This window comes from Eleutherodactylus coqui, chromosome 2 (genome assembly GCF_035609145.1).
Source record: "Eleutherodactylus coqui strain aEleCoq1 chromosome 2, aEleCoq1.hap1, whole genome shotgun sequence".
Lineage (NCBI taxonomy): Eukaryota > Metazoa > Chordata > Amphibia > Anura > Eleutherodactylidae > Eleutherodactylus > Eleutherodactylus coqui.
In genome coordinates, this window is record NC_089838.1 from 223,199,808 (window position 1) to 223,225,427 (window position 25,620).

Below are 25,620 nucleotides of genomic sequence, written 5' to 3' on the forward strand. Positions count from 1 at the left end.
CTTCGGGATTTTCCCATAGCAGGGAGGGAGAGCAGAGCATAGCAGGGAGAGATGGAGTGGGGCTATGGGTTAATTTCCCATTGCTCCACTCTTTCCCCCATAGCTGCTCGCTCTCTCCCTGCTATGAGGACCCTCAAGGGATATCTCCATAGCACAGAGAGAGTAGGTGGGGCTACAGAGAAGGGGAAGGGCTGTAGGGATTCTCACAGAGATTTCCCATAGCAAACCATAGAGGGGCAGGGATAGGGGGCAGATCCCTCTAGCCCCACCCACACTCTCGGGGAAAGCCCTGTAACCCCTCCTCTCTCTCCCCGCTATAGGGAAATCCCTTGGGAAAGAGGGGGAGGGAGTCTCCTACTGCCCCTGCTGCTCTAGGAATTGCCCAGCAGGGGGGCAGGAGAAATACCCCGCAGCTTACAGCAGGGTATTTAAAAGGTGCTGTCCAGAAGCACATTTTAAATGTCCCATTGTAAATTCCTGTTAGTCCCCACAGGAATTAACGGAACATTCGAGAAGTCCCTCTCATCCCCGCGGAGACTAGCAGAAGTTTACAGCAGAACATTTAAAATGTACTTCTGGACAGCATGTTTTAAATGTCCCGCTGTAAGCAGCGGGGAATCTATTCCGAGCGTAGGGGTTTCCATTAACTCCAGCTCCAATAGGAGTCAATGGAAACTCCTGCACAGCTTGCACCAAAGATAGCCAATGTTCTATCTTTGTTAGGTGCGAGCCGTTTTGCACTACTACATTCTCTCATATGAGCGTTTCTATAGGAACGCATTGGTACTTTTAGAAGCGCTCTTTTTGCGCACCCAAAAACAACACTCGTCTGAGCACTTAGGCAGCAGTTACACCTTCACAAGCATTGCATTTGGTTCCTTAATCTTACACTGTATGGTTATTGATATAGTGGGACTACTGGAAATGTCTCTTCCTGATTGCTTCTATACTATAACATTACTTGATAACTATAGTAAACGACCAGGTTGCTTGCACTGTACACATCACATGTACTACTATCATTTTTCTGTCCACAGTTTTCAGCAAAGAAGGTAATCCTCAAGGCTTTTACCCCCTTGTTTTTTTTTAACGCTGCAATATTGCTGTGTTTTTTTTAACCCGATTGTCAATGGGACTTTCTAATGTTAAAAACGCATTGCACAAAAATCGCAAAGCACAAACTTGCGATGCTTTTTAACATTAGAAAGTCCCATTGACAATCGTGTTAAAAAAATCGCAAATATGTAGGAGCCCTCAGGGTGCTTTACACAATACGGAATATGTTGCAATGGACTTCTGCACCAAAATACGCACATTTAACTACAGATTTTGATATGGAATTGCTAGCAGAATTCTGCTATTTTGAATTCTGAAAATATATATATGTTAGCAATTTTTAATTTTTAACAGGTTAAGCAGCAAGTGACAAGTCAGTTCTTGAAGTTGATGTGTTGAAAGTAGGAAAAATGAACAAGTGTAAGGCTCTGAGCAACTTTGACAAGATCCTAATTGTGATGGCTAAATGTCTGAGTCAGAGCTACTCCAAAACAGCAGGTCTTGTGAGGTATTCCAGGTGTGCAGTGGTGAGTACCTACCAAAAGTAGTCCAAGGAAGGACAACCATGAACTAACCGCTGAGTCATGGGTGCCCAAGACTCATTAATGCTTATGTGGTGCAAAGGCAGATCCCACAGAAGAGCTGCTCTAATCTTTTACATTATGTGGACAACTGGGTGTGTGTCGCTTACTTGGGGAAGAGATGGTACCAGGATGCACTGCAGGTAGAAGACAAGACGGCGGGGCAGTGTGATTCTCTAGTTAATGTTCTACTAGAAAACCTTGAGTCCTGGCATACATGTGGATGTTACATTGACACATACCACTTACCTAAACATCGTTGTAGACCTAGTACATCCATTTCATGTCAACAACATTACACTTTCAGTAGGATAATGTGCCGTAAAATGCTGCAAAAATTGATCAGGAACGGTTTGAGAAACATGACAAAGAGTTCTAGATGATGACTTGGCCTCCAAATTCCCCAGAACTCAATCTGATAGAGCATTTGTTGGATGTGCTGGAAAAACCAGATCTATGGAGGTCCCACCTCACAACTTACAGAACTTAAAGGAACTCCTGCTAATGTCTTGGGGACAGATACCTCAAGACACTTTCAGAGATCTTATGGAGTCCATGCCTTTGTAAGTCAAAATTTGTTTTGCAGAACTATGAAAACCTATACAATATTAGACATGTGGTTTTAACATTATAACTGATCAGTTTATGTCAGGAATCCTGCAGAAAAGATAATCCAAATTTAAACCACCACTGAAGGTCCTGAAGAAGAAAGACCCATACTAGAATAATTCTTATATGTCACACTTGCTTCGCACTGCAGCATTGAAGAAGCTTTTGAAAAGTCAGCTGTTTTTATCACTGTACCATACTGCTTAGCAATGACACTTGACAATACGCCACTAGGTCATCCGTGAAAGAGTTAATGTGCATTTACACCAAAAAAATTGATCGTTAAAAAAATGGCTTTTGAGTGATCATTTTGCATTAACTACTACTTGATATTAATGCCTATTAGTACCAATTAGTAGCATGTGAGCTGCCAGAAGCTGTATCCGGGGAACAGACCGCCCACTGTTCCCTGATTACATTCCCTTTGTTCTGCTGGCAAGGGCTGATAGCTGAGAGCAGCTGAGACAATGTAATCAGTTGTTATCAGCACTCCTCAGGCAGAACACAGCATGTGGTGCAGCTTATCAGCTGTTCTGCTGAATGATGGATTTCATGCAAAACTGAAAATTCATCCTTTGGCAGAAAAGTGAAAGATGGGCACATTTACACACAACAATTATCACTCAAAAGATGGCTTTTGAGTGAATTTTGAGCAATAATCGTTGTGTCTAAATGGGCCTTTAGGCAGTAACCAGTAAGGTAATTTGCAGAGTCAAACTCGATGATGGCGCAGTAACTGAAACGGACACCAGTGCTAAACTTAAGAATACAATACTCCACAGGAACCAAAGCATAATAGCTACATAGTCTATATAAGGCATAGGGTTTTGTCATTGCAATATTAAGAATAAGTCTCTCAATGAGGGCTCTTAGGTTAAAGACATTTTCCGGGCTGGGAAAGCTTAAAAAATAGCAAAATAAGGCATACTCACTTCTTTTGTGCCACCCCCTTCACCCATCTCCCAGCGCAGGAGTCCTGTACCCCACAAAACTAGTATTAGGGCGTAGTCACACGGGTGCATCCGGGTGCCGATGCGCCCGTCTTCCTGCAGGATAAGACGGCCGCACTGCAGTTACGGACGATTCTCTGCACCGCCGGCAGAAAGAACACCTGACCGGCTCCATTGTGTGACTAAGCCCTAAGTTATACTATGTAACTTATACCAGCTGTGCATGGGAGCTTAACTTATACCAGTTACATATATATATATATATTGTCACATAGTCCATGAAATATGTCATGTTTTGAAAGCCCAGGGGCTACATCATGTATGTAAATTCATTTTGCATATGTATGCAGCACGGTTTAGGTATGAGTACGGGTATAGGTGGGGGGGATGAACTCAACTGTTGCACCTGTAACCCTGAGCCATTAGCTACATTCCTGGAAGAAGGGCTACAGTGGGATCGCACTCAGTTTTTTTTTGAAAAATGCTGTGTTTTTCCAGCCATTTTCATGGCATTTTTGACAACTTTTTTTTGCATTTTTGTGTGCAGTCAGTTGGTATATTGAAGTCTACGGTGCATTGCTGAGTGCAGTACAGTCTGTTTTCCTTTGTGGTGTGTTGGTTTTCTTATTTGGCTCTAGTAGTTATATCAGAATACAACATGCTCGGGGTATCACATTTTTTCCACTTCGTTACACCAGAACACATGAAAACGCATATTACAAATGTAATAAATGTTTTGTGTTGTTTATTCGTTCAGTCGCTTCCGACTCTTCGTGACCTCGTGGACCAGCCCACACTAAGGCTTCTTGTCGGCTGTGGCCACCCCAATCTCCCCCAAGGTCCAGTCCGTCACCTGAAGAATATCATCCATCCATCTTGCCCTTGGACGGCCCGCCCTCTTATGTAATAAATAAAAAGCTATGAAAAACGCATAAAGTTCATGGTATGTTTTTACAGAAGAAAGCTGGGAAAAGTGTTACAAGGAGGCCTTAGGGCTCCTTCACACAGGCGTATTTGTGTGCGAATAATTTTGCACGTGCATTTAGCGCGCGTGCAAAAAAATTGAACATGCTCTATTTTTCTGTGCATTTGTCCCGATAGGAGTCTTTGGGTGGTGCGGTAATTTGCATGCAATGTGCAACATGCTACACAATGCCATGAAAAAAGAACACATCCGGAACTCAATAAGCAAAGTAGGCATTTAAATTGGGGCATGTTCGTCTGTCATGTGCAAGTGAACATGTCCTGCAGGCACAAAAAGTATACTAAAATTCACCAATACACACACAAAATAGCCTCGTTGTTCATAGCTCAAATATGTTCTGCTGAGGAGTGCGCAGAAACGCATCCGCCCGTGTGAAGAAGCCCTTGGAAACATAACTGTCTCTGCAACAAAACCACAACAGCAACAGTCGTAGAGACAACACTGTGGCATAATCTACTGAGAAATGATGCATGACTTCCCGTACGTGAGAAGATTTTGAAGAACAGGTTGTGAAATATGTGTGATTCTCCTGAAAACTGACGTTTTGGTTTTTCGTCTTCTCAGTATGAAGTAACATCATTGTATCTGCACAGAGACTTTGGTTGTGCTTCTTCATGTCTAGATTTTCATACTTCTGGCAAAACAAAGTAAAACACCATTAGTCTATATTCACACGTGACACATTTGTAGCATACATTTCTGTGACTGCCACATTCATCTGAACGGGGTTTCTACTATAAACCCCATTTAGGGGCATGGAATGGATTTTACTGTGCAGAAAAAAAGCTCCCAATGTATCCATTAAATGGATCCCATATTAGTATATGGGTGAGAGATGCCACTGTTCCATCACGGCCTCCACATATCACATACATCAGGAGCTTTACCCTGCGTGTACATCAAACAGGAGGTAAAAACACAGTGTGAATCTATCCTTAGTCTGAAGTGTGCAGGAGCACCATGTGCCGAATGTATTAGTAACTAATAAAATCAATCAATAAATGTAATAAATTTGATGCATATTATGGCTCTCCATGTGCAGTACATGGGATTTGGAGGCTGGGGTAGGTGATCAGTGTCACTGGGTCTCTCATCCCTTGGTCCACTTGAGGATGGCCATGGCTTTGTGTTTCTCTAACGTGTACCACAGTGAAACTGGATGCTTTATGACTGTTATTTTGTATTGGACACCTAAATCCAGGAAAAGGCAGAGCAGGTTTATATAAACTTATGCTTACTTGCACAGAATTGGGGCAGATTCTCTCCTGCCCTGCAGAGGCAACTATGCTGAAACAAAACAGTTTCTTAGTGCCCGTTCACACAAGAGAATTTGTGCAGCAGGGAAACCCCTCTCTCTTTGCTAATGGGATATCCCTCCATCTCCCCTGCAGGGGATCCCCTCTCGCCCCACTATGGGGATATTTCTCCATCTCCCTTGCAGGGGAACCCCTCTCTCTCCGCTACGAGGGAATTCCTCCTTCTCCCTCGCTAAGATGAAGGGAGTCCCCAACGATGAAGGGAAGCTCCGCAGGGCTTTCCTTTATCTCTCTATCTCCTTCCGGAGCAGCAGCACTTTTTTTTCAGCAACGCGCAGCTCCCAATCGTGTGAATGGGCAATTTCACTGCTAATTAAGCTCTGGACTTGGTCAAAGAAAATAATGAAATCACAAATTTTTTTGCGCGCCGAATTTTTGTGCAAATAGGTCCCTTGTGTGAACGAGCCCTTAAGGTGCATTTAGGTAGAATGATTATTCTAGGTAGAAATCATTCAAATGAACAAAAGTGAACGATTATAGTGATTCAGTTTAAACACAGGCCAATGACAAACAAGAATCACTTGCTTCTCATTCGTCGTTCATTGTCAACTGGCAAAAAAATCATCGCTAGCTCATTTACTTCTTGTCCACATAGGAATGTGAACCACTGAACGAGTAGTGAACGAGAAATTAACAATTCTAAATGATGATTTGTCTAAACAGCCTACATGAGTGTGTACCAGCTGGTACAGTTGTGGTCATGTGTAAAAGGGCCATTAGGTGTAGTGGAGGTTCCCTGGGGCTGGATATCTACTGTACACTGCTGGTTGTCTTCCCCAATCAGCCTGGCTCCTCTCCAAGCAAGCCTCTGACTCTACTCGGGCTGTACCACCCTGGCCTTGTTCTCTCTCTCAGGGCCCGTCCACAATGGCACTTTCACATACATTTTGATCAATGTTGTTCCATTTGTAGATTTAAAAAACCTATACATTTTTCACTATAAACTCTTTTTTTCTTAATAAAATGTTGTATTTCAACAGCTTAATTTTTCCTTGATCACAAAAAATGTATACGTTAAATGTATGGAAACATACATTAGCATACTCGATGATGTTCGCTACTCGAGCGAGCATCATGCCGCGTTCGACCAAACCCCAGTTTTGACCCCTCCCCGCCGCTGATGTGTCAGATTTGACCCCTCCCTGCTGCGACTCAGCACACGTCAACGCTAGTTTGTGGCTGGAGAGAGAGAAATAGATAAATAAAACATTTTTTTAAAAAGATGGGAAACCGGCGGCCCACATACAAAAATGCTCGAGTCTCCCATTGAAGTCAATGGGGTTCGTTACTCGAATACAGCTCTCAAATTTTATGAAAAGCTCGACTTGAATAACGAGGACCCGAGCATTTTGGTGCTCGCTCATCTCTAGTATTAACCCATTCTAACCTTTGGATCCGTGAAACTCCACATTTTCATTTGTTTTGGGGGCCAAAAAAGTGTTTTATGGATGACTGTATGCCAGTGTGGACGGGCGCTCAGGTGGCAGTGAATAAAATTTCTCTGTGGAGTCCCCACTCAGAAATGAGTTGTTGGAAAACATTCGCTGTGGAGTGCCTTGGGAACTGGGACTTCAATGGCACTTTTAATCGTAGAGTGTGGCATATTAAACGCCTATTTCTGGCTTATGCAATACTATGCGCATCAACATGGGTGTGTTCTAATAGCCATAGAAGCCCTTTGTAATAAAAACATCTGTGATCAAAAAGCCTCTGCATGAAATCAGGACAGTAGAAGGCTAATGGACTCCCATGGTCGCTCCTTATTCTGTAACTTTACAAAGAAAAGCAGAAACTTACATGAGTTCTCCTTTTTATTTAGGTTTACCACCGAGTAGGCATGGCATGCATCATTTTCATTAAGTGGTTCTTTCTTCATTACTTCTGCATACTCTGCATCGGGAACAATATTTGCTTTCATATCAGATTTAGAAGTATGAGCACTAGGTAAAGCCAAATCTGTGAGCTGGACTTCACAATATTCAGCATCCGTTGTTGGCACTGGGTATTGTGCCAGTGAATACATATTGTTGGACTTTTCCTTCCGCTCACTCACTGCATAGGGCATACCTGTAAGAAAGTAGATTCCTTATTTAAAGGGTGACTTTTTTATCATTTATTACGTAAGTGTCCCCTCAGTATATATGTCAGCTAGTATTACCTTGGTTTGTTATTCCTTTCTATCTGAAACTCCTCCGATGTCATGTGATCTCAATTCGAACCTGATCAGATTTAGGCTACATTCACACAGGCAAAACGTTTACGCAAGTTTTGTTCGTTGCGAGACGCACAAAACTTGCATGAATATGAACTGCATTCTTTCCTTCATAGCAATGCTGTGAAGAACAAAATCGCGGCATGTTCTATCTTTTGGCGTTCTCTCGGAATGTCTCGCCCATTGCTTTCAATGGGACCTTAAAAGACATTGCATGGCTCTTGCATGCCATGCCATGTGATATGAGAGAGTGCTGATAAGTCTTTGGCTTTGTGTTCTTTTTTTGTTTCTATGGTAACGAATGTTACTTCACATGAAAGCCTTATGTGTCTAATATAGGTTTTCAAAATTTTGTGCTTGTAGCTTATGGCAACAGTGATCTGGGCACGCGGAAAACAAAATGGCGGCGTCTAAGGCGATATTCACTGCAAATGAGAGCAGAGGAGTGATAAAATTCTTTCTGCAAGGAAAGTCCGCGAAGGATATTCATGGTGATATGTCACAGACATTGGGGGATCGATGCCCTTCATATTCTACAGTTAAGAACTGGGTTGCCAAATTTAAAACGGGCCACTTCAGCACCAATGATGAGGAACGTCCTGGACGACCGAGAGAGGTTGTTGTTCCGGAGATCTACATGACTTGCGGGGCTATGTGGCATGTTGTAGGCACTGTATATGCTGAGGATATAGGACACCTATAGAGATTGGAAGGCGCTTTTAGAGGGCAGGTGACCAGCACTGTGTCATGTTGTATGTGGGTAGCACTGTAAAGGCATGTGGCTGGCACTTATTTCGTAGTCCTATGGTAATAAGTGTACATGGTGTCATACAGCCAATGGACTTCCTAATTTCAGAGACAGAGGAGAGGGAGCAGCCGCACACACAGCAGTACCACTGAGGTGGTGCTGTTCTAACTGCCTGAAGACCCCAACCTGGAACACTAGTAAGAGTTACCTTGAAGAAGTGGGAGACAATTTAGAGCACATTTGGAATGTAACTGAGTAGGGGAGAAAGTGAGGTCGAGTACTAGCGCTGCATCTCTGATCTCTACTGATAGCAACTTGCATATCCCTTCTGCAGCACTTTGGTCAGCCAAGAGGTTGATTGACCAGGTGGTCCACCAACAACCAGGCTACCATATCTATTCAGTGCTTTATCACAGGGAGTCACTGGAGCAATTTAATATAATCAAAATTTCAGGTGGGGGTTGGCATGCCACCAATATATAAAAGAGGCCCCATAGAGGCAGTGCTACTTACTGGTATTCGCTGTAAAATGTCATGCTGTACAAAAAGTGGATTGTTTCAACAATGATATGTAGATCAATCCGTGTTTGTTTGGTAAGCTCTCAGCATTTTGATATTTGTAAGTGGGTTTCTGATTTTCACTTTAAAGTTACTAAATTACTGCTTAGCACTAATGTTCGGTATTCTTGACTCCACCAGAAAGCTAGGAGTTTGACAGGGCTTAGATTTAAGGAATGCCCCTGTCACACTCCTAGCTCCTGATTGGCGGCATTCCTGAAGGAGCTTGAAGGTCCTTTACCAAGGCCCCGCTCGCTCACTGCTCCATTAGCCCACAGTACTATGTGGACTGATGTGCTGAATTGGATGCCGGAATGCAGATATTCAAACTGGTGTCCCCGGAGGGCGCAGGTGTAAGTGTCCTGTGGTCGGTGTTGTTGGAGTTTTGCCTGTCGCCTCAGGACGGAGCCCGCAGCTGTCACTCTGCCAGCCCCGCATTTGTGCTATGTGCTATGTGCGGTGTGAGTCCATGGTGTTGAGAGTTGTGCGTCAGTCGAGAGTCCCCGGAGACCACAGGTGTAAGTGTGCAGTGGCCGTGCTACAGCCATGTGTGAGCGTTGCCTGTGATGTGCTCTGCAGAGAGCCCTTGAAAGCAGCATCCCCACGGGCCAGCCATTTCCCTGCGCACAACTTTTTCTTTGAAGTCCCATGCCGACTGCCACTGCGCGGAACAGTGTGCTGGGAGAAGAGGAATTCTGTCACCGCCGGGTACATAACTTTTTCCTATCTATCCCTTGGGGCTGCTTGCAGCTGCTCCTCTGGCGCCCGTGGCAGCGGCACTGCAGCTCCCGCGGTGTGGCCTCCCTGCTGCCGAGCCCACTCTGCACTTGAGCACAGAAGTGGGTGCCACCGGCGGTAATGGGCTTTGCACCAGCAGCTGCAGCGGGGCCGCTCTATGCAATCTTAATCCATGGAGCTGTAGGCTAACTTTAGTGGGCTGCCAGGACCTACAGCTCAGCTTTCTCTGCAGCCAATCACGTACAGGGGGCGTCACCCCCTCTGTCAATCTGAACTCCACCAGCACTTGCTGGTGGCGTCAAGATACACTAATACCCTAATGTTCTTCATACAACTTGGAACACAACAGGGAGAAATGTTGTGAATAGTGAGGAGCTCATTTCTGGATATTTATTTTTACTTTTCTCTTGGTGCCCTTTATACCCCCTGTGTATGACGGGCCTTTTCATCCTAGACAACCTAAAATAGAGCTAAATAAATTAAGTAGCTTATACAAACTTCTGGTTTAGTTGATACACCGTTTCGCTTTATATTTTGTTCTACTACAATTTGTAACTGTTTTAGTAAAAAAGAAAACATCTACATGCCAGGTTATCAGTTCTGTTACGAAACTACTTACATTCATAGTCATCTGGAACGCCTGCAGGAGAACTGGCAAATAAAGAAGAAAAATATACATAAGCAGAACAGGATATCTGTGTCTATCCAGATTGACATACAAGGAAAAGGTATCACAGTAAGCCCCCTGCACACGGGCAGAAATTCCACGGCGAGATTTCCCGCAGAATTTCCGCCTGTGCCTTCCTGCATAGGATTGCATTACAAAAGGCAATCCTATGCAGGCGGCCGTGATTTGTTCGCGTGAAAATACACCCGGGAAACAAATCGCGGCATGTTTTATTTCTGTGCAGGTCTCGCAGAGGCCCTCACAGAAATGTCACTCCCAGCGCGCTGGCTCCACACTGGTCCCTGCAGGGACACAGGTCGGATCCCGCTGCGAGAATTCTCGCATGGGATCCGACCTGACCATCTGCACGTGGCCTAAGTTAGCAACTTCCATATAATGCCCACCAATGCTTGAGATCAGGGGTGTCAAACTTATTTTCACCGAGGGCTACATCAGTCTTATGGTTGCTTTCAATGGCCAATTGTAATTGTAAGGGCTTCTTCACATGGGTGTCATTTAGTCCCGTTATGCGGGTGTGATAATCACGGCAACATAATGGGACGAAACAAAAACATTGATTTCAATGGTTTCGTTTTCATTAGCGGTATTCTTGCCCGTTAATAGTACGGGCGAGTAAAGATAGGACTTGTCCTATCTTCCCACTTTCTTTCAAACTCGCACACAGCATGGCAGAGTTTAAGCGGCCAAAAGACAAAAAAAAAACTGGTTTATGCGCAACTATGCTCCATAGCAGCAAGCATAGTGTGTTTTTGCTGTACAGTAAGGGCTCATTTACATGAGCGTATTTGAGCACATAATACTCAGTAAATAGACTCCTTTGACTTCAATGGGTTCATTCACATGAGCCTGTTTTTTCACACGATATGAGATTGCATGACAAGATATGTGGTATAACCTATTAATGACTGCAATAGGCCATTAAAGTGAATGGGCCAGAGCAAATATGCAATCAATATATGCAGGAAACCTGTATATTTGTGCACTATTTCAATCGCCCTGGACCACTACTGCAGGCTAGATGAGTGGAACGCCTGTTCGGTTTGCTGCACATCTGGTGGGCCATATAAAGTGAGGTGGCAGGCTTAATCCCACAACACAGTGAATAGCTCTATGGGAATGAAGCCTAACAGTAACCAGAATGGTAGACTGTGAAGAAGAGTGGTCTATATGTAGTACAGTGCTTCCATCTTAGCTGATTATGGGTGAGTTGCGCCAGCCATGTTGTTGATCCAGGCTTAGTAATACTGTGATCAACTCTTGAACTTGGTTTTAGGAAAAAATAGTATTGCACCTACTTTTTTGATCTAAGATTTGCAAAACCAAGTTCACTTGATGTGCAACCAAAGGTTGAATCTGGTAGAAATGTATCGAGCATGGTGATTGGTGACTGTGTTCAAGTTCCTGCCTAGCATTCATAGCAATATTCCTAGACTTCAGAGTGATAGTAAAAATAGCAGAAAAAACATTATCAGCCTAGTCTGAGTTCAACTAGTTTGAGCCGCCAAAATTGAGGGATCAAATTCAACCTACATTTAACCAAGATCACAGGCTTAACCATGTTGGAGCAATGGTTTTCTACTTGATCAACTCTTGTTGATCTCAGATCAAAACTTTGGTGCAACTGTCCCTTAATCCTGCAGTCATAACCCCATCTTTACCGTGCTTGTTCCTAAAATACATTCAAAGGGTTAGATGAAGTAGTGATCAGACTACATAGGTTATCTATTTTTTGGTAGTCTTATATATAGACATGTGTATAGGAGCTGCTGACACAAAACAGTAGGACATTTTTAATAACGATTATTTGGAAGCCCTTTTAATCCTATTGATTACATTCATATGAAGCTCTCATGAAAAGTTCTATTTCTGATGGAATTACATCAGTCAAATGATTAGCAAGTTACAGGGACCTTTATGCAAATAACTTATTCCTAAATTACTATCTGACTTACTTCCTCCTTTTTAAAAATAACGAAGAAATGCTCTTCCTGTTTTTCTTTCTCCAGAAACAGAGAACAAAGGTCAGAAAAAGCCGTATAATCTGCATGTCAGAAGAGCCATGTAATGATCTTCAAGATCATCATATTAGAAGACAAAAAATACACCAGACGTCCTAGCAGACATGGCAACTCACTTGGTTTTACAGGCAATCACCCTTTTATAGCCTCCTTCATTCTGTGATATACTAATCCTTTTGCTGGCCAAGGAGGCTAAAGTTGGGGTGCAGGTACCGCAAAAATATAAAATCAGCATGCATCTATTGGTTTACTCCCATATATAGATGCCTGTATACTTGCCTTCCTTGCTCCCGGTTCTTGTTCATCTATGGAATTTGTTATATTGGGTTGGGACACCATCCGGCATCAGAATGTAATGTGTGGAAGGACTCAGAACATCTAAGGACAGCGTCAAGGACAAGTGTAACGGTGCCCAAAGTTGACCAAGAGCTGGGAGCGAGGAGGATGAGTGTATACTCCAGTCCAGGAACTAAATGTATATTTTTTGTCAGATCTGGGATCTGAATAAATTTAGGGGTGTAGTCTGGGGCAAAATATATTTTAGGGGTCAGACGCCTAGGGTCTGATACTAATTTAAAGGGCTCTGAGATCTGAATATATTTAGGTCACTTGTTCTGGGTCAGATATCATTATAAGGAGTCTGGATATATTTAGGGGGTCTGAAACTAATTTTGGGTTCTGGTCTGGGGTCTGATATTAATATAAGTGGACTGAATATATTTACCCATGTCCTTTTATATAAGCAACACCCCTTGGAAGAGTCACTCCCGTTTTACAAAAAGCTGCTGTTCAGGCATCACTCTGTGAAGGGCTCTCCCAGGTTGACATCTCCGCCTATATATTCATGAGCTGAGTGTTACGTCCCCTCTCCCGGCTTCATCATATTACAGTGACTACACCCACTGTATAAACCTATATAAAGTGGTTGCTGTCGCTCATCAGTAAGGAGAGCATGACGAAGTGAAGAGATGTGGTACCACAATGCAGGTTTCCATAGAAACAGTTCTAGTAACATTTCCAAAAACTGCAAATCATATGTAAATACCCATTAACATTTTTCTAATGGATTTGTATGACTATCACATTAAATAATACATAAAATAGGTTTATCAGCATACTACATAAAGGAAATAATACATCACCTTCTATTTAACTTCTTCTGTTTGCCTACCGAGAAAAAGTAGAATGTTATATGTATCATTAGCACGCCAAGTTCTTCTATCTATCTAGAAGTGCTGCATATTTTACACACAGATTTTTAAGCTAGGGAGATAAAAGAAAAAGTTGAGGGGGCAGATTCATACCCAGGACTCTAACGCTGGAAGTTAACAGTGCTAGTCACTGAGCCACCATGCTGCCATCCAGGGGCATAGCTATAGGGGTTGCAGGGGTAGCAGTTGCTATCAGGCATTGTAGCTTTAGGGGGCCCAAAGGCACTTCCATCACATAAGAAGACACCAGTATTATAAACAGCACATGGTAGGCAAGGGGCCCTGTTACAGATTTTGCATCAGGGCCCAAGAGCTTCTAGTTATGCCTCTGCTGCCATCTTTCATCTATTATTTACCTTTAGACTTCACTTGTGGTTGAAAAACTGCATGAAAAACTGTCACAAAACCCTGAGTGTGAAACCACCATATAGTTTATAAATGGCACATACAAAGTGGGGAGCGCTGTTACAGATTTTTTTCCAAATCAGGCCTTTAATATGATTGTTGTCAGTGAATATACTAATGTATTGTCCAGGGCCTTTGGCACAGGCGTACCGACAGGGGTCGTATGTATGTAAATATGTGTGTGTGTATATATATGTGTGTGTGTATGTATATGTGTATGTATGTGTGTGTATATATGTGTGTGTGTCTGTGTGTATATATTTATATATATATATGTGTGTGTGTCTGTGTGTGTGTATGTATATATATATATATATATATATATATATATATATATATATATGTGTGTGTGTGTATGTCTGTGTATTTATCTATCTATCTCTCTGCTATCGATCTATTATTTGTCTCATATCTCTCTACCTATCCACGGCTGATATATGTTATACATCTCCCTGTATCTACTGTATATAATTTCCCACATTACACACAATTGAAAAACGCATTATAAACACATGCGGTTTTTAATAGTGTATGCAGCTTCTTAATAACATATCTGGTCTTTGAATACTGCAAGCAGGTTTTTTATGTGTTTTTCTTGTGGTTTTAACCCCTTAATGACATGGCCTATTTTGGCGTTGAGGACCAAGCGATTTTTTTGTATTTTTCCATCTCCATTTTTCTAAAGCCATAACTTTTTTATTTTTCCGTCGATGTGGCCTTATAAGGGCTTGTTTTTTGCGTGGCGAGCTGTAGTTTTTATCGGTGCCACTTTTGGGTACATATCGTAAAACTTTTATTATTTTTTTTATGATAACAGGGAGAGAAAACACATAAATTCTGCCATAGATTTTTTTTTTTATTTACAGCGTTAATCATGCAGCATAAATGACACACTAAATTTTTTCTGCGGGTCGGTACGGTTACAACGATACCAAAATTCTTATATTTTTTTAGGTTTTTACACTTTTTGCAATAAAAACCCTTTTTTTTGGAAATCTTTTTTTTTTCTCTATAGTTGCATTCAAAGTCCTGTAACTTTTTTATTTTTCTATGTACGAAGCTCTATAAGGGCTTATTTTTTGCGAGACAAGCTGTAGTTTTTGTTGGTTCCATTTTGGGGAATGTATGGCTTTTTTGATCACTTTTATTGCATTTTTTGGGAGGCAAAATGCTAAAAATTAGCATTTTGCCTACGTTTTTTAGCGTTTTTTTGTTACGCTTTTTGCCATACAAAATAAAAAGGGTGTTCAACTTTTTGTACATGTCGTTATGGACGCGTCAATACCCAATATGTGGGGTTTTAATTTTTTTTTTACCTTTTTTTATGGTAATATCAGAAAAAGCATCAAAAAAGGGGTTTTTTTAACTTTTTTTTTTACATTTTTCTTTTTTTTACATTTTTATTTTCATTTTTCTACACTATTTGAGTCCCTCTGAGGGACTTGCAGCACTATGCCTATGATCGCTACCATGAGGCATGGCAGAGCTACTGCTCTGCCATGCCTTATCGCTTATACAGCGATCGTAGGCATTGGCAATACAGGACGCCAGTGTCTGGCGTCCTAATGCCATGGTGACAGGCCGGGCTCTCGCGATGACATCGCGAGAGCCGGCCGGAGACACAGAGGGAGCGCGCTCCCTCTGTGAACTCTTTCCCTGCCGCGATCTACTTATATCGCGGCAGGGAAGGGGTTAACAGCGGGGGGCGCATCTCCGATGTCCCCCAGCTGTTACAGCGGGAAGCCGGCTGTGACTGACAGCCGGCTCCCACTGCGGGATAGCGCTGGATCATATGTGATCTCGCGCTATCCCCAGGACGTACCGATACGTCCTGTTGCGGGAAGTACCAGGCTCCCAGGACGTACCAGTACGTCCTGGGGCGGGAAGGGGTTAAAGTACAACTAAAACGTGAACCACCCTAAGGGCTCAGTCACACGGGCACCGATCCGCCCGTGTTTCTGCAGGATAAGATGGCCGCACCGCGTGCAGACGACTCTCTGCATGACCAGCTCCATTGCCGGACATGTGTTCTTTCTTCCGGGGCGGTGCGGAGAGTCGTCTGCACCTGCAGTGCGGCTATCTTATCGTACAGAAACACAAGTGGATCGGCGCCCATGTGACTGAGCCCTCAGGCCGCTCTCACATGTGTGTCCAGAAAAGGCAGCTTGAAATCATGGCATTTTTACCACAATTTCGAGCAGCATTTTTGAACGCATGGTACAATGTTTGACAGTGCTTTTTAATGCATCCAATCATTGTGATGAGCGAGAAGGTGTGTTAAAAAACACAAAAACTCTAAAGTAGAACAGTCTGCTCTTGAAAATCATGGCGTTAGGAACACCATGTTCGAGAGCAGGGGAGTGTTGTACCGCGGTTAGTACGGCACTCAGGACGCCGCACTAATAACAATAAAAATCGGTGTGTGTGAATGGCCTGCGGGGCTACAAACATATTTTCATGTAGTGCAGGAAATGCATCATGTTTGGAAAGATTACACCAAGGGACAGATCATGTATAGAAATTTGTTCTGCAGCTGTATGCAGCACGATCTAGGTATGGGTACAAGTGAGTGGGGGGTGGAGGCCCATGGGGGGGGCCAAGTTGAACTTTTGCACCCCGAGCACCTGAGCCTTTAGGTATGCCTCTGGTCTTCGTTATGTACATTAATTAGCTCCCAGACAAAAAGATGTTTTTCTGCCACAGTATTATATAAAAAAAAGTTTCTTCACATTACTACTTTTGAAATTCGAGCTTTCATCTATTGTTTCTGGAGCATTCCTACTAACAGATCTATACATCTATTAGTCCATCCACCTATCATCCATCCATCTACTTTCCTGTTTTCCATCCAACATGTAAGCCCAGATATTATATGTTTTAATGCATAATCTTACCTCTGTTTTTGATGCAAAAAATAGTCAGTAATAAACCAGCAACAACTGCAATAAACCCTCCAATAGATCCGGCAATTATATAGAAGGGACTTCCTGTAAAACAACATTCATTTATCATTTGATAATTTCAACTGTTTGGTAAAAAAAAAACACATCTGAAATGTACATTTATTCATCAAAGATTATAAGTAATACAAAATTTTTCACTAATGATATTGACAACTTGTAAACTACTACTACCCTGCTGATCTAGAAAATGAAGGTTCCAGAGTTCCTTGCATGAATGAAAAAGCAGTTGCATATATGTGGCGTTGTTCCATTCATTTCAATGGGAGTGCCAGAAATTGCCAAGTACAGGAGCTTGGCCAGCTCTGTAATTAAAATGAATGGAGCCATGGCACAATTGCGTGATTGCCATTTCATTCATGCAGAACCTTCAGGACCCCCATTCTCAAAATCGGTGGTTTTTGTAGCAGCCCCTGCAGATGGGTGATAACTTTATAACTTGGCACAACCACTTTAAAGAGCACCTGTCATGTCCTGACAAGTGGTATAGACTATATATATTTGCAGATATGTCCCTGATTATTCCTTTGATATTTTTAATTTTGATTTAGCATGCTATGCAATTATTCGCTCACAATGGCTCCTGTTAGTTTTAAAGCCCAAAATTAGTCCATTGTCAAGTAGGTGGTCTCCATCGCATGAAATGTCACATCAGCCATTGACACGATGCAGTGGAGACATCCCACTTGAAATGGACTAGTGTCTAGTTCCAAAACTAATGGGAGCCATTGTGGGCAAATGGGGGTGTTCAAGCAAAATTAAAAACAGGAATCGGTCGTAAAAGCCCTTTGTAAGTTGCATAACAGTTTTGAAAAAAGAACAATAATTGATGCCTGATGAACATAACTGTTAAGTTTGACCTGTAAAACAATTCAATTACCCTAGCTGCCATTTTGTAATGCAAATTCTATAGTTTCCTTAATTTCCTTGTAAAGAAAAATTTACATCTACTGCTTAACCTCTTAAAGTAGTTGTAACATGAACAAAAGTGCCAATTAGAGCGACCCTCCAGTTTTGGGACAAAATTCTGACCCAGGAATAAAGGCGGGTGGGTAATATATTTACCTGCAGTACTTCTCCGCCAGCCCTCTGATTACCAATTCTGGGTCCTGTTTTTGGGCATTCAAGATGGCCGGCACAATCTTCAGACTACCTAATCCCCCAGTGCATTGGTTGTGTTAAACTACCAATGCATTATAATTGTTTTCTGATTGGCCAGAGCTGCTCATGTGATCAACACTGGTCAATCAGAAAGTAATGCACAGTCTGCATGTGGTAGTTAGAAAATTGCTGCAGCCATCTTGGGCAGCTGAACACAAGGCCTGAAAATAGCGGATCGAAGGGGCAGCAGAGAACCAGAAATGCAGGTACTATATCCCCTGTCTATGCTGTCCCAGAACAGAATACTGTCCTGAAACCGGAGGGTCTATTTAAGTAATCCTTTATAGAAAACATGGCCTTTCTCCATTTCTAATTGTTTCTAAAAAAAAATGTTTCCTCTCTGAGATATGTTTTTTTACATACATTGGTGACGCCTGCTGTTTGTAGTGTAAGCTTCTTTGTATATCCATCCAGTGTTGCGATAGCTGAAGGACACTCATGTGCAAATTAAGGTTAGACCTTCGGCCACGACAAGGCTAAAGCAGTGCAATATCTCCACCAAATAGTGATTTTGGCTTTATTTTTCACAACCGTTTTCTAAAAATGTAGCATGACCTATTTGCCTGATTTTTGCCTCCATATTTGGTATTATTTTCTATTGGGTAAATACGGATCAGTAGAAAATAAAACCAATGTCAGTAAAGATTTAGAGACATACAGATCAAACACTGATGAAATACGGTTGTGTCATCGGTAACACATCCATGTTACAATACACTCGGCTGAAACTGGCTTTAGTGGGATGAAGAAGTTAACTTAGCGTAGTCGAGTAACTGTTATAACTGCAAAGCTTTATTTAGAGGGGTCATGTAGAATACTAAGATTTATTTAGGAAAGTTGTATATAAGGTGGCGTTTATTAGGGGAAATGTTATGGTATAGCAGGTTCAGTGGGTCGGTCCTCTGAGGGCTCGGGGCACAAGACCTCCTCCATCAAAGTGGATATAATAATAGCTAGCATCTCCTCAGGAGGAAGACTACTCACCGTCATCGTGAGGAGGAACCATCTGCATCCTGAGTCTATAGAGCATGAAGATGTCACCGGGTGGTATTGCAGTCAGCCCGGGAGACATCGTAAACAAAGTTGTTGTAACTCTTTTGTTAAGTCTGCAGACGACCACAAACGGGGATGCTTGCATCTTCACTTAAACGCAACAGCCTTCACTAATTAATAACAGTTGGCAACTTCTGTTATAGCTATGGTACTTGATATAAAAGGCGTGGAATGGCACACAAGATATTATGGTGGCCAAGATGGTGATATCAGCAGGAAACACACAGAAGTAGATTGCCTTCTCAAATCAACCAAATATAGGAGGTTGCACTACGCACGGCTAAGTTTTGGCATTTTATGACTTGTAAGTGCTTATATATATGCTGTGAGTATAAGGCATACTTAGATAGCCAACAGCGAGTCACACGTGACTTGCATTGCACAGCACATTGGTGGACATCGCCCATTTGCATGTAGTATTCTTGTGCAAAACTCACACGAAAATAAGAGACGCTGCGATTTTTCTGTCTCGCAACACACAAAACGTGCAGAAGAATATCGACCATGTAATTACAGCCTAATAAATACGGCATTGAAAGATCCTTGTCTGACAATGCTTCGCTATTTAGGGGGCCTTCACACTGGCGAGAAAATCTTGTACAAATATAAACCCCATTCTTTTGAGTGGGTTCATTCACATTAGCAATGTTTTCCTGCTTAGCACCGTGATGCAATGCTATGCGAGAAACACATCGCAGCATGTCCTGTCTTTCTGCGATATCACCCATTGTTTTTAATGGGGTTGCTGGCAGCAGCAACATGTCAGTTTGGTGTCTGATGCTCTTGTCCCTTGGTGTGTGGACACTGCTAGCTCCTGTTTTATCTATGCATCCATAAGGTTCTGAGTGGGGTTCCCTGTTTGTCTGTGAGGTGAGCAGACATTAGGTCTGAACAAGGTCCTGTTCAGTGAATGTCTGAAGGTGTGGACTACACTTGGTGTAAACAAAGACTTGTTCTATATACAGTTAGTCCCCGACTTGCGAACAGGTTCCGTTCCGGGAGCCCGTTCGCAAGTCCGTTTTGTTCGCAAGTCGAACAAATGGTTGTATGGAGGGGATCGCAGGTGGATCCCGCTCCATACAACGTCGGGTGCCGGCTGTTCTTACAGCGGGCACCCGGCGGCAGCAGTTCCGACGAGCCGTGGCGCTTGTCGGAACTGTTAACACTTTAAATACCGCTCTGACAGCGGTATTTAAAGTGTTAACAGTTCTGACGAGCGGCGCGGCTCGTCGGAACTGCTGCCGCCGGGTGCCCGCTGTAAGAAACAGCCTGCACCCGACGTTCAGGGGGCCCGTACAGCGTCCCATGATGAGATCGCGGGACGCTGTGTGGTTGCTAGGCAGCCGGCGACCTCCTGAAAGGCCCCAGGGCTGCCTATGCAGAGTGCCTATCAAGCGCACGGCTTGCTAGGCGCTCTGCATAGACAGCCCTAGGGCCTTTCAGAAGGCCCCCGGCTGCCCAGCAACCGAGATCTGACCGGACAGGCTTCTATCAGGCTTGAAAGAAGCCTGTCCGGTCCCTGCACAGTATGATGTAATGCCATAGCATTACATCATACTGTGCAGGACAGATAGTTCGTATCTAGCGAAATTCATAAGTCGAATGTTCGCAAGTCGGGGACTATCTGTATGTCTGTAGGCGTGGACTACACTTTGTGTGAACTAGGTCCTGTTCAGTGTATGTCTGAAGGTGTGGACTACACTTTGTATGCTATTTAGGGTGATCCAGGCCGCTAGGTTTCAGTTTGGGGCTCTCTGTATTTGGACGATTGTCCCACTTGTAGGCAGGGATCCCTTTTTGTGGTTATAGTTGTCCTGTTAGAGTAGGGACTCGAGAACCCTTGATGTGGGCTTCGAAGCTTATGTATTGTGGCCAAAATACAAACCATTACTTCATACGTACTTATTAGCAATTCAATCTGCCTCTGAGTTGTAGTATATTGGTAAGTATCTTGCTGCCTGTTGTCTGCACATTTTGGTTTATGTTGTTGGTGGTGTCAAGAATGTATGCCCATCCTTACACCTTTCTTCCCTCCAGCCCTTATTTGGGTTGCATCCTTGTAGGTCTTGGTTCGCGCAGCCTGCATGGAAGTTACTGGGCCCTTAGATATTGTGATATACAGGAGTTATATCGATATCTTGTATAGATTAAAATCTGTATCATTAGACAAATGGTTATATCGCCCTAACGCGATCTCACCTGTCCATCAGTTCTAACCTACACTTTACCTATCAACTAACCAAGGTCTGTATACAGTGTCCATGGCACGTACCTCCCAATTTTTACATCAACAACTGTAAACCGCATCATGGATCACATACACAACACACGTGATCACACAACCATGCCATTCCTCTGACATCCAATTGACAAGCCACAGCTGTCCCTACACATTACCTTTCTTGCCCTCTCCATAGGCATTTATTTCTGTTGTACAAGTGTTTCCACTACAAGATATGTTGCTTGCTTCAGTGCCACAGATTGATCCTATGTGTATAAATAACATAAAATTGGCTATATTTCTCTCACATACATTCTTGACGATTTAGAACCTGTTCAGACCTTGTCATTGGCTTTGTCCAGGGATCCCGTCAGGTTTTCTGTTTAAAATTCTGAATACAGCACCCCTTAATGAGACCTGGACCCAACCTATCTTGGTCATTAATGAAATCTGTTGACACAGAGACCAATAGATTTCCTTTTTAGCAGGTTTGCATTCATTTATGGTGTTTTATACCAGAAAAGAACAGTGCAGTCCACCACATTATTCTTTCTAACACAAAATGCCGGAAATGAAGAAAAACCTGCCGACACAAAGACATATTGGTCTCTGTTTTCACAGCTTTCATTAATGGAAAAGATCATTTTCACCCAGATTCCATTCAGTGGTGCTGTTTTTGGGATTTTAAGTGGAGCCCCGGGACAGAGCCAACAACAAGGTATGAACAGTCTCTTACATTGTGAAACAGCTGCAAATAATTGCACAGTTTCAGGAAAAACCCCCACTTCTGTTACATTGCATAGGTTCAACATAGATAACATGATGCAGACATGCACCGAAATTTAAAACTAAAGGGGTATGATCATACATCATGGAGCAAATCTGCACCAAAGCCATGTGCAAACTTTGATGCGGATTGATTGCATTGCAGTAAATGAATTCTACTGTGAGAAAATACATTTCTGTAACAAATATAGCATGCTGTAGATTCAAAAAACCATAGCATCCCAATGTGAGTTGTTTTCCACTACAAGTGACTGGAGTTTGCTAAAATAACACATACCTCTGATAGATGGGATCTTTTTGTAGATTAATCTGGCGTAGACATTGTACCTACCTTCTCCCCCAGTTACTTCAAGTGAGAATTTACGTAAGATATTCCATTTCCACTTTGTTTGATCACAAGAAAGTTTGATACATGTATATTCTCCACTGACTGAGGATGTAAGATTAACGAGGTCCAGAGCAACAGTCTGATTGGGCTTATGTAGGGCTGTTAGATTCCTAAACTTAATTCTTTCTTCATCCTTTATGCCATCACTAGAACAGCACAGTGGATTCAATGAAGTTTCAACGCTCGTAATTGCAATTGATTGTGTTACTGAATATATACACTTAGAAACACTTTGTCGCTTAACTATCCACAACAAAGTGTATGAGATGTTTTCGAAAAACTGAGTTTGAAAGCTAACATTTTGCCCAATGCTTTTTGTAATATTTTTTGGCACACCGTCATAGTTTCCTAAAAAAAAAACAAAAAAAACCCAACATTTAGCCCTTTTATGTTTAGTATATGCTATGTGTATATAAAAATGTTACATACCTGTAATTGCTGGGATAATGATTATATTCTGGGTTGTACAGTTCACAGCTATTTGCGTTCCTTTTCCAGTGTTCTTTTTATCACAAGTAAATATTCCGCCATCAGATGGAGGTGCAAACGTTTTGTTATCAGTAGCATAGTTAAATAGGAATTCAGCATCGTATTTGTACCATACAAATTTCTCTTTTCCTTCAGTCCCATTACAAGTAATGTTCTCTGACTTGTCTTTAAGCAGGACATCTGAGTATACTGTAAAATATTCAAAGTTGGCTGTTCTTAGAAAGCAGGAAGTCATAGTGTGGGCGACAATAATATGTGAGCGACATGAGAAATACTGAACCATAAATGTACTTCAATCAATAATTTTAGAAAGGTTTACTGGCAAAGAGACAAGGTGTTACCCATCAGAACTTACAGTTGGCAGTTTTTCCAATATCTAAAGACTGTGGGGATGTTACTAACAGTGGCATTTCATAAACCTTAGTAAGTTGGAGTAAGATGCACCAAATCTATTAAGAGGTACATGTTTGCCTGTCTGTGTGTTAGAAATTCAAAATTCTGCATGGTTAGAGCAGTTTCTGGTATAAATAATAGTAAATACGTCAGCCGATGGGAGGCCCCACACTTCCTGTTAAGCCCCACTCACCCCTTTTAAAAGAGGCAAGAGCACAATCCCCCAAAATAACAAATTTTAGTGCAAATTATGGTGTGCACTAAAATTTGCAACTTGGACACAAGTGCCTTGATAAATTACCTCCTATCCGTGTTATTTCTTCTGCATCTTATGCAACAGGGATGTATAACCTGCAACCCAGCGGCCACATGTATCCTACATTCCCACTGTCTGTCCCCCAATTATCAGGAGACAGAAATACAAGTTCCATAAGACACAACTGCCAAAGACAGTAGCAACTTACCTATGCAGAACATGCTCTGGTTTCTGTAAGCCCTCTTATGGAAGCTCACAAGTAACTTCCTTATCAAAAGCAAGAGGAGCAAGAAGCAATGGCGCACTACTAGCATTTTTAGGGAATGATGTGTGGCTACCACCGTTATAGGGTTACTCTGTCGTTGGCACCGTTGTGGTAGGTACTATTGGTGCGGTATGAGTTCTGTATGTCCTTTTACATAGACAGATCACCTGCCCGTGGTAACAAGCAAAGAATGATAATGAGCATGTTGGTCAGCACTCGTTAATAACATTTACACAGGCAGATGACCTGCATTATGGGGCAGAACGACTGTTAATATGATGACTTGTCCCCATACAGGTAGCATTGGTCGGCTCCACATCTCCTCGTTTACACAAAATGTGCAGCCAACCAGTGAGCATTTTTGTGCTCACATGAACAAGCCAATGAACGACACCCCATCATTAAAGTGAATGGGACAACACTGCAGAGACTTGGAATGGCCACTATGATTAGTATGGTTTTCTAAGTATAAACAAGATTGTACTTACCTCCAAACATTGAGCCCTGCCATCCCTTCAGACAGTTGATTGGCATGGGGGATAGACCATCAGTTTTTATAACCCCTTTAGAAAATGCGTGGCAATGAAGCCTATTACTGTTACCATGTACATGATAGTTCCATTGTGACAGAAGCAGCAAGAAAAAGAACAGGTAAGAGACCGACATTCCATAACCAAACACATGGGAGACTTTTCTTTTGAACTGAGTTATCTTTAACATAAACTTTCAGCTGTATGGCCACAATTTGCAAATCACCATCATGATAGGTCCTTAATAAAAAGGCTTGGAAAACTCTTTAATCCGCAAGTACAGTTGCTTACTGTTGTTATATGTGTTCAGGTATAGTTACAACTAAAATATGTGAACCCAACCTAAGCAAGATTGCATTTATGTGTACAATGAACACAAACTATGAATGTTGCCTAAGTAGAGCAATCAAAGACAAACGCAGCTCTACTGCTAATATGGGGTGTATTCACCATTGTGCCTCGGGCAGCACCACCTATAAATGCAGATGTATATTACAACTATATTTCTATATGCTCATGTTAATTGGATCTTGGAGCCTAAAATTCCACACACCAAATAAGACACGTGATCACATTTTGGTATATGCAATAACTCAACTATATTAGAGCTTACTAGAGCTCCTTTAGATGTGTATGAGCCCTCTTCTGCACCTCCGTATGCCTATGTTTTCATGTGGAAGCATAGAGGTTTCTTCTATTGGATTTTGTACAAGTCGAAAAGAGGAAAAAAGGCTAACGTGCTCCATTATATACTGTATATACAGAGGTATTACAATGCCATGCTTATAGAGGAAATCCTCTCTGTATATATGGCACCGGATGGAGCCTGTCCAGCAGCACACAGAGGATTAATTCATTGCTAGAACAAGGTATACAACATTTTGCATGCAGCATATTCCTGATAAAATGACTTTTGGATCCATAAAACGTACCTTTTCCTTGAGATGTTAGTAAATAAAGTAGCAGAGTAATAATTAGGTCTTCCCTCACAACAGTCATTTTGCACAGTGCTTGATATAGAAAGTGTAGCGCAATATTCTGCC

The 25,620-nt window shown here is 42.3% G+C and overlaps 1 protein-coding gene across 3 annotated transcripts; it reads right to left on the reverse strand.

Moving 5' to 3' along the window:
• Positions 1-586: 586 nt before the first annotated feature.
• LOC136612284 (uncharacterized) lies at positions 587-25,620 on the reverse strand. Of its 3 annotated transcripts, none has more exons than XM_066592523.1 (9): positions 25,510-25,620; positions 23,074-23,322; positions 22,588-22,992; positions 21,647-21,736; positions 16,970-17,062; positions 13,602-13,626; positions 10,373-10,404; positions 7,295-7,564; positions 587-4,815 (listed from the first exon to the last, which is right to left on the reverse strand). In XM_066592523.1, coding segments are annotated over exons 1-9 (1,233 nt in total). In that variant the 5' UTR covers positions 25,577-25,620; the 3' UTR covers positions 587-4,813. The 3 variants fall into 3 exon arrangements, with proteins under 3 accessions (XP_066448620.1, XP_066448621.1, XP_066448622.1); XM_066592524.1 differs by lacking the exon at positions 25,510-25,620 and adding an exon at positions 24,536-24,584; XM_066592525.1 differs by lacking the exon at positions 21,647-21,736.

Coding starts and splice junctions, on each gene's coding strand:
- LOC136612284 (XM_066592523.1), bottom strand. CDS start 25,576: ATGACTGTTGTGAGGGAAGACCTAATTATTACTCTGCTACTTTATTTA. Junction 10,405..13,601: donor CAGAAGAAGTTAAATAGAAG/GTGATGTATTAT, acceptor TTTATTTGCCAG/TTCTCCTGCAGGCGTTCCAG. Junction 7,565..10,372: donor CGTTCCAGATGACTATGAAT/GTAAGTAGTTTC, acceptor ACTTTCTTACAG/GTATGCCCTATGCAGTGAGT.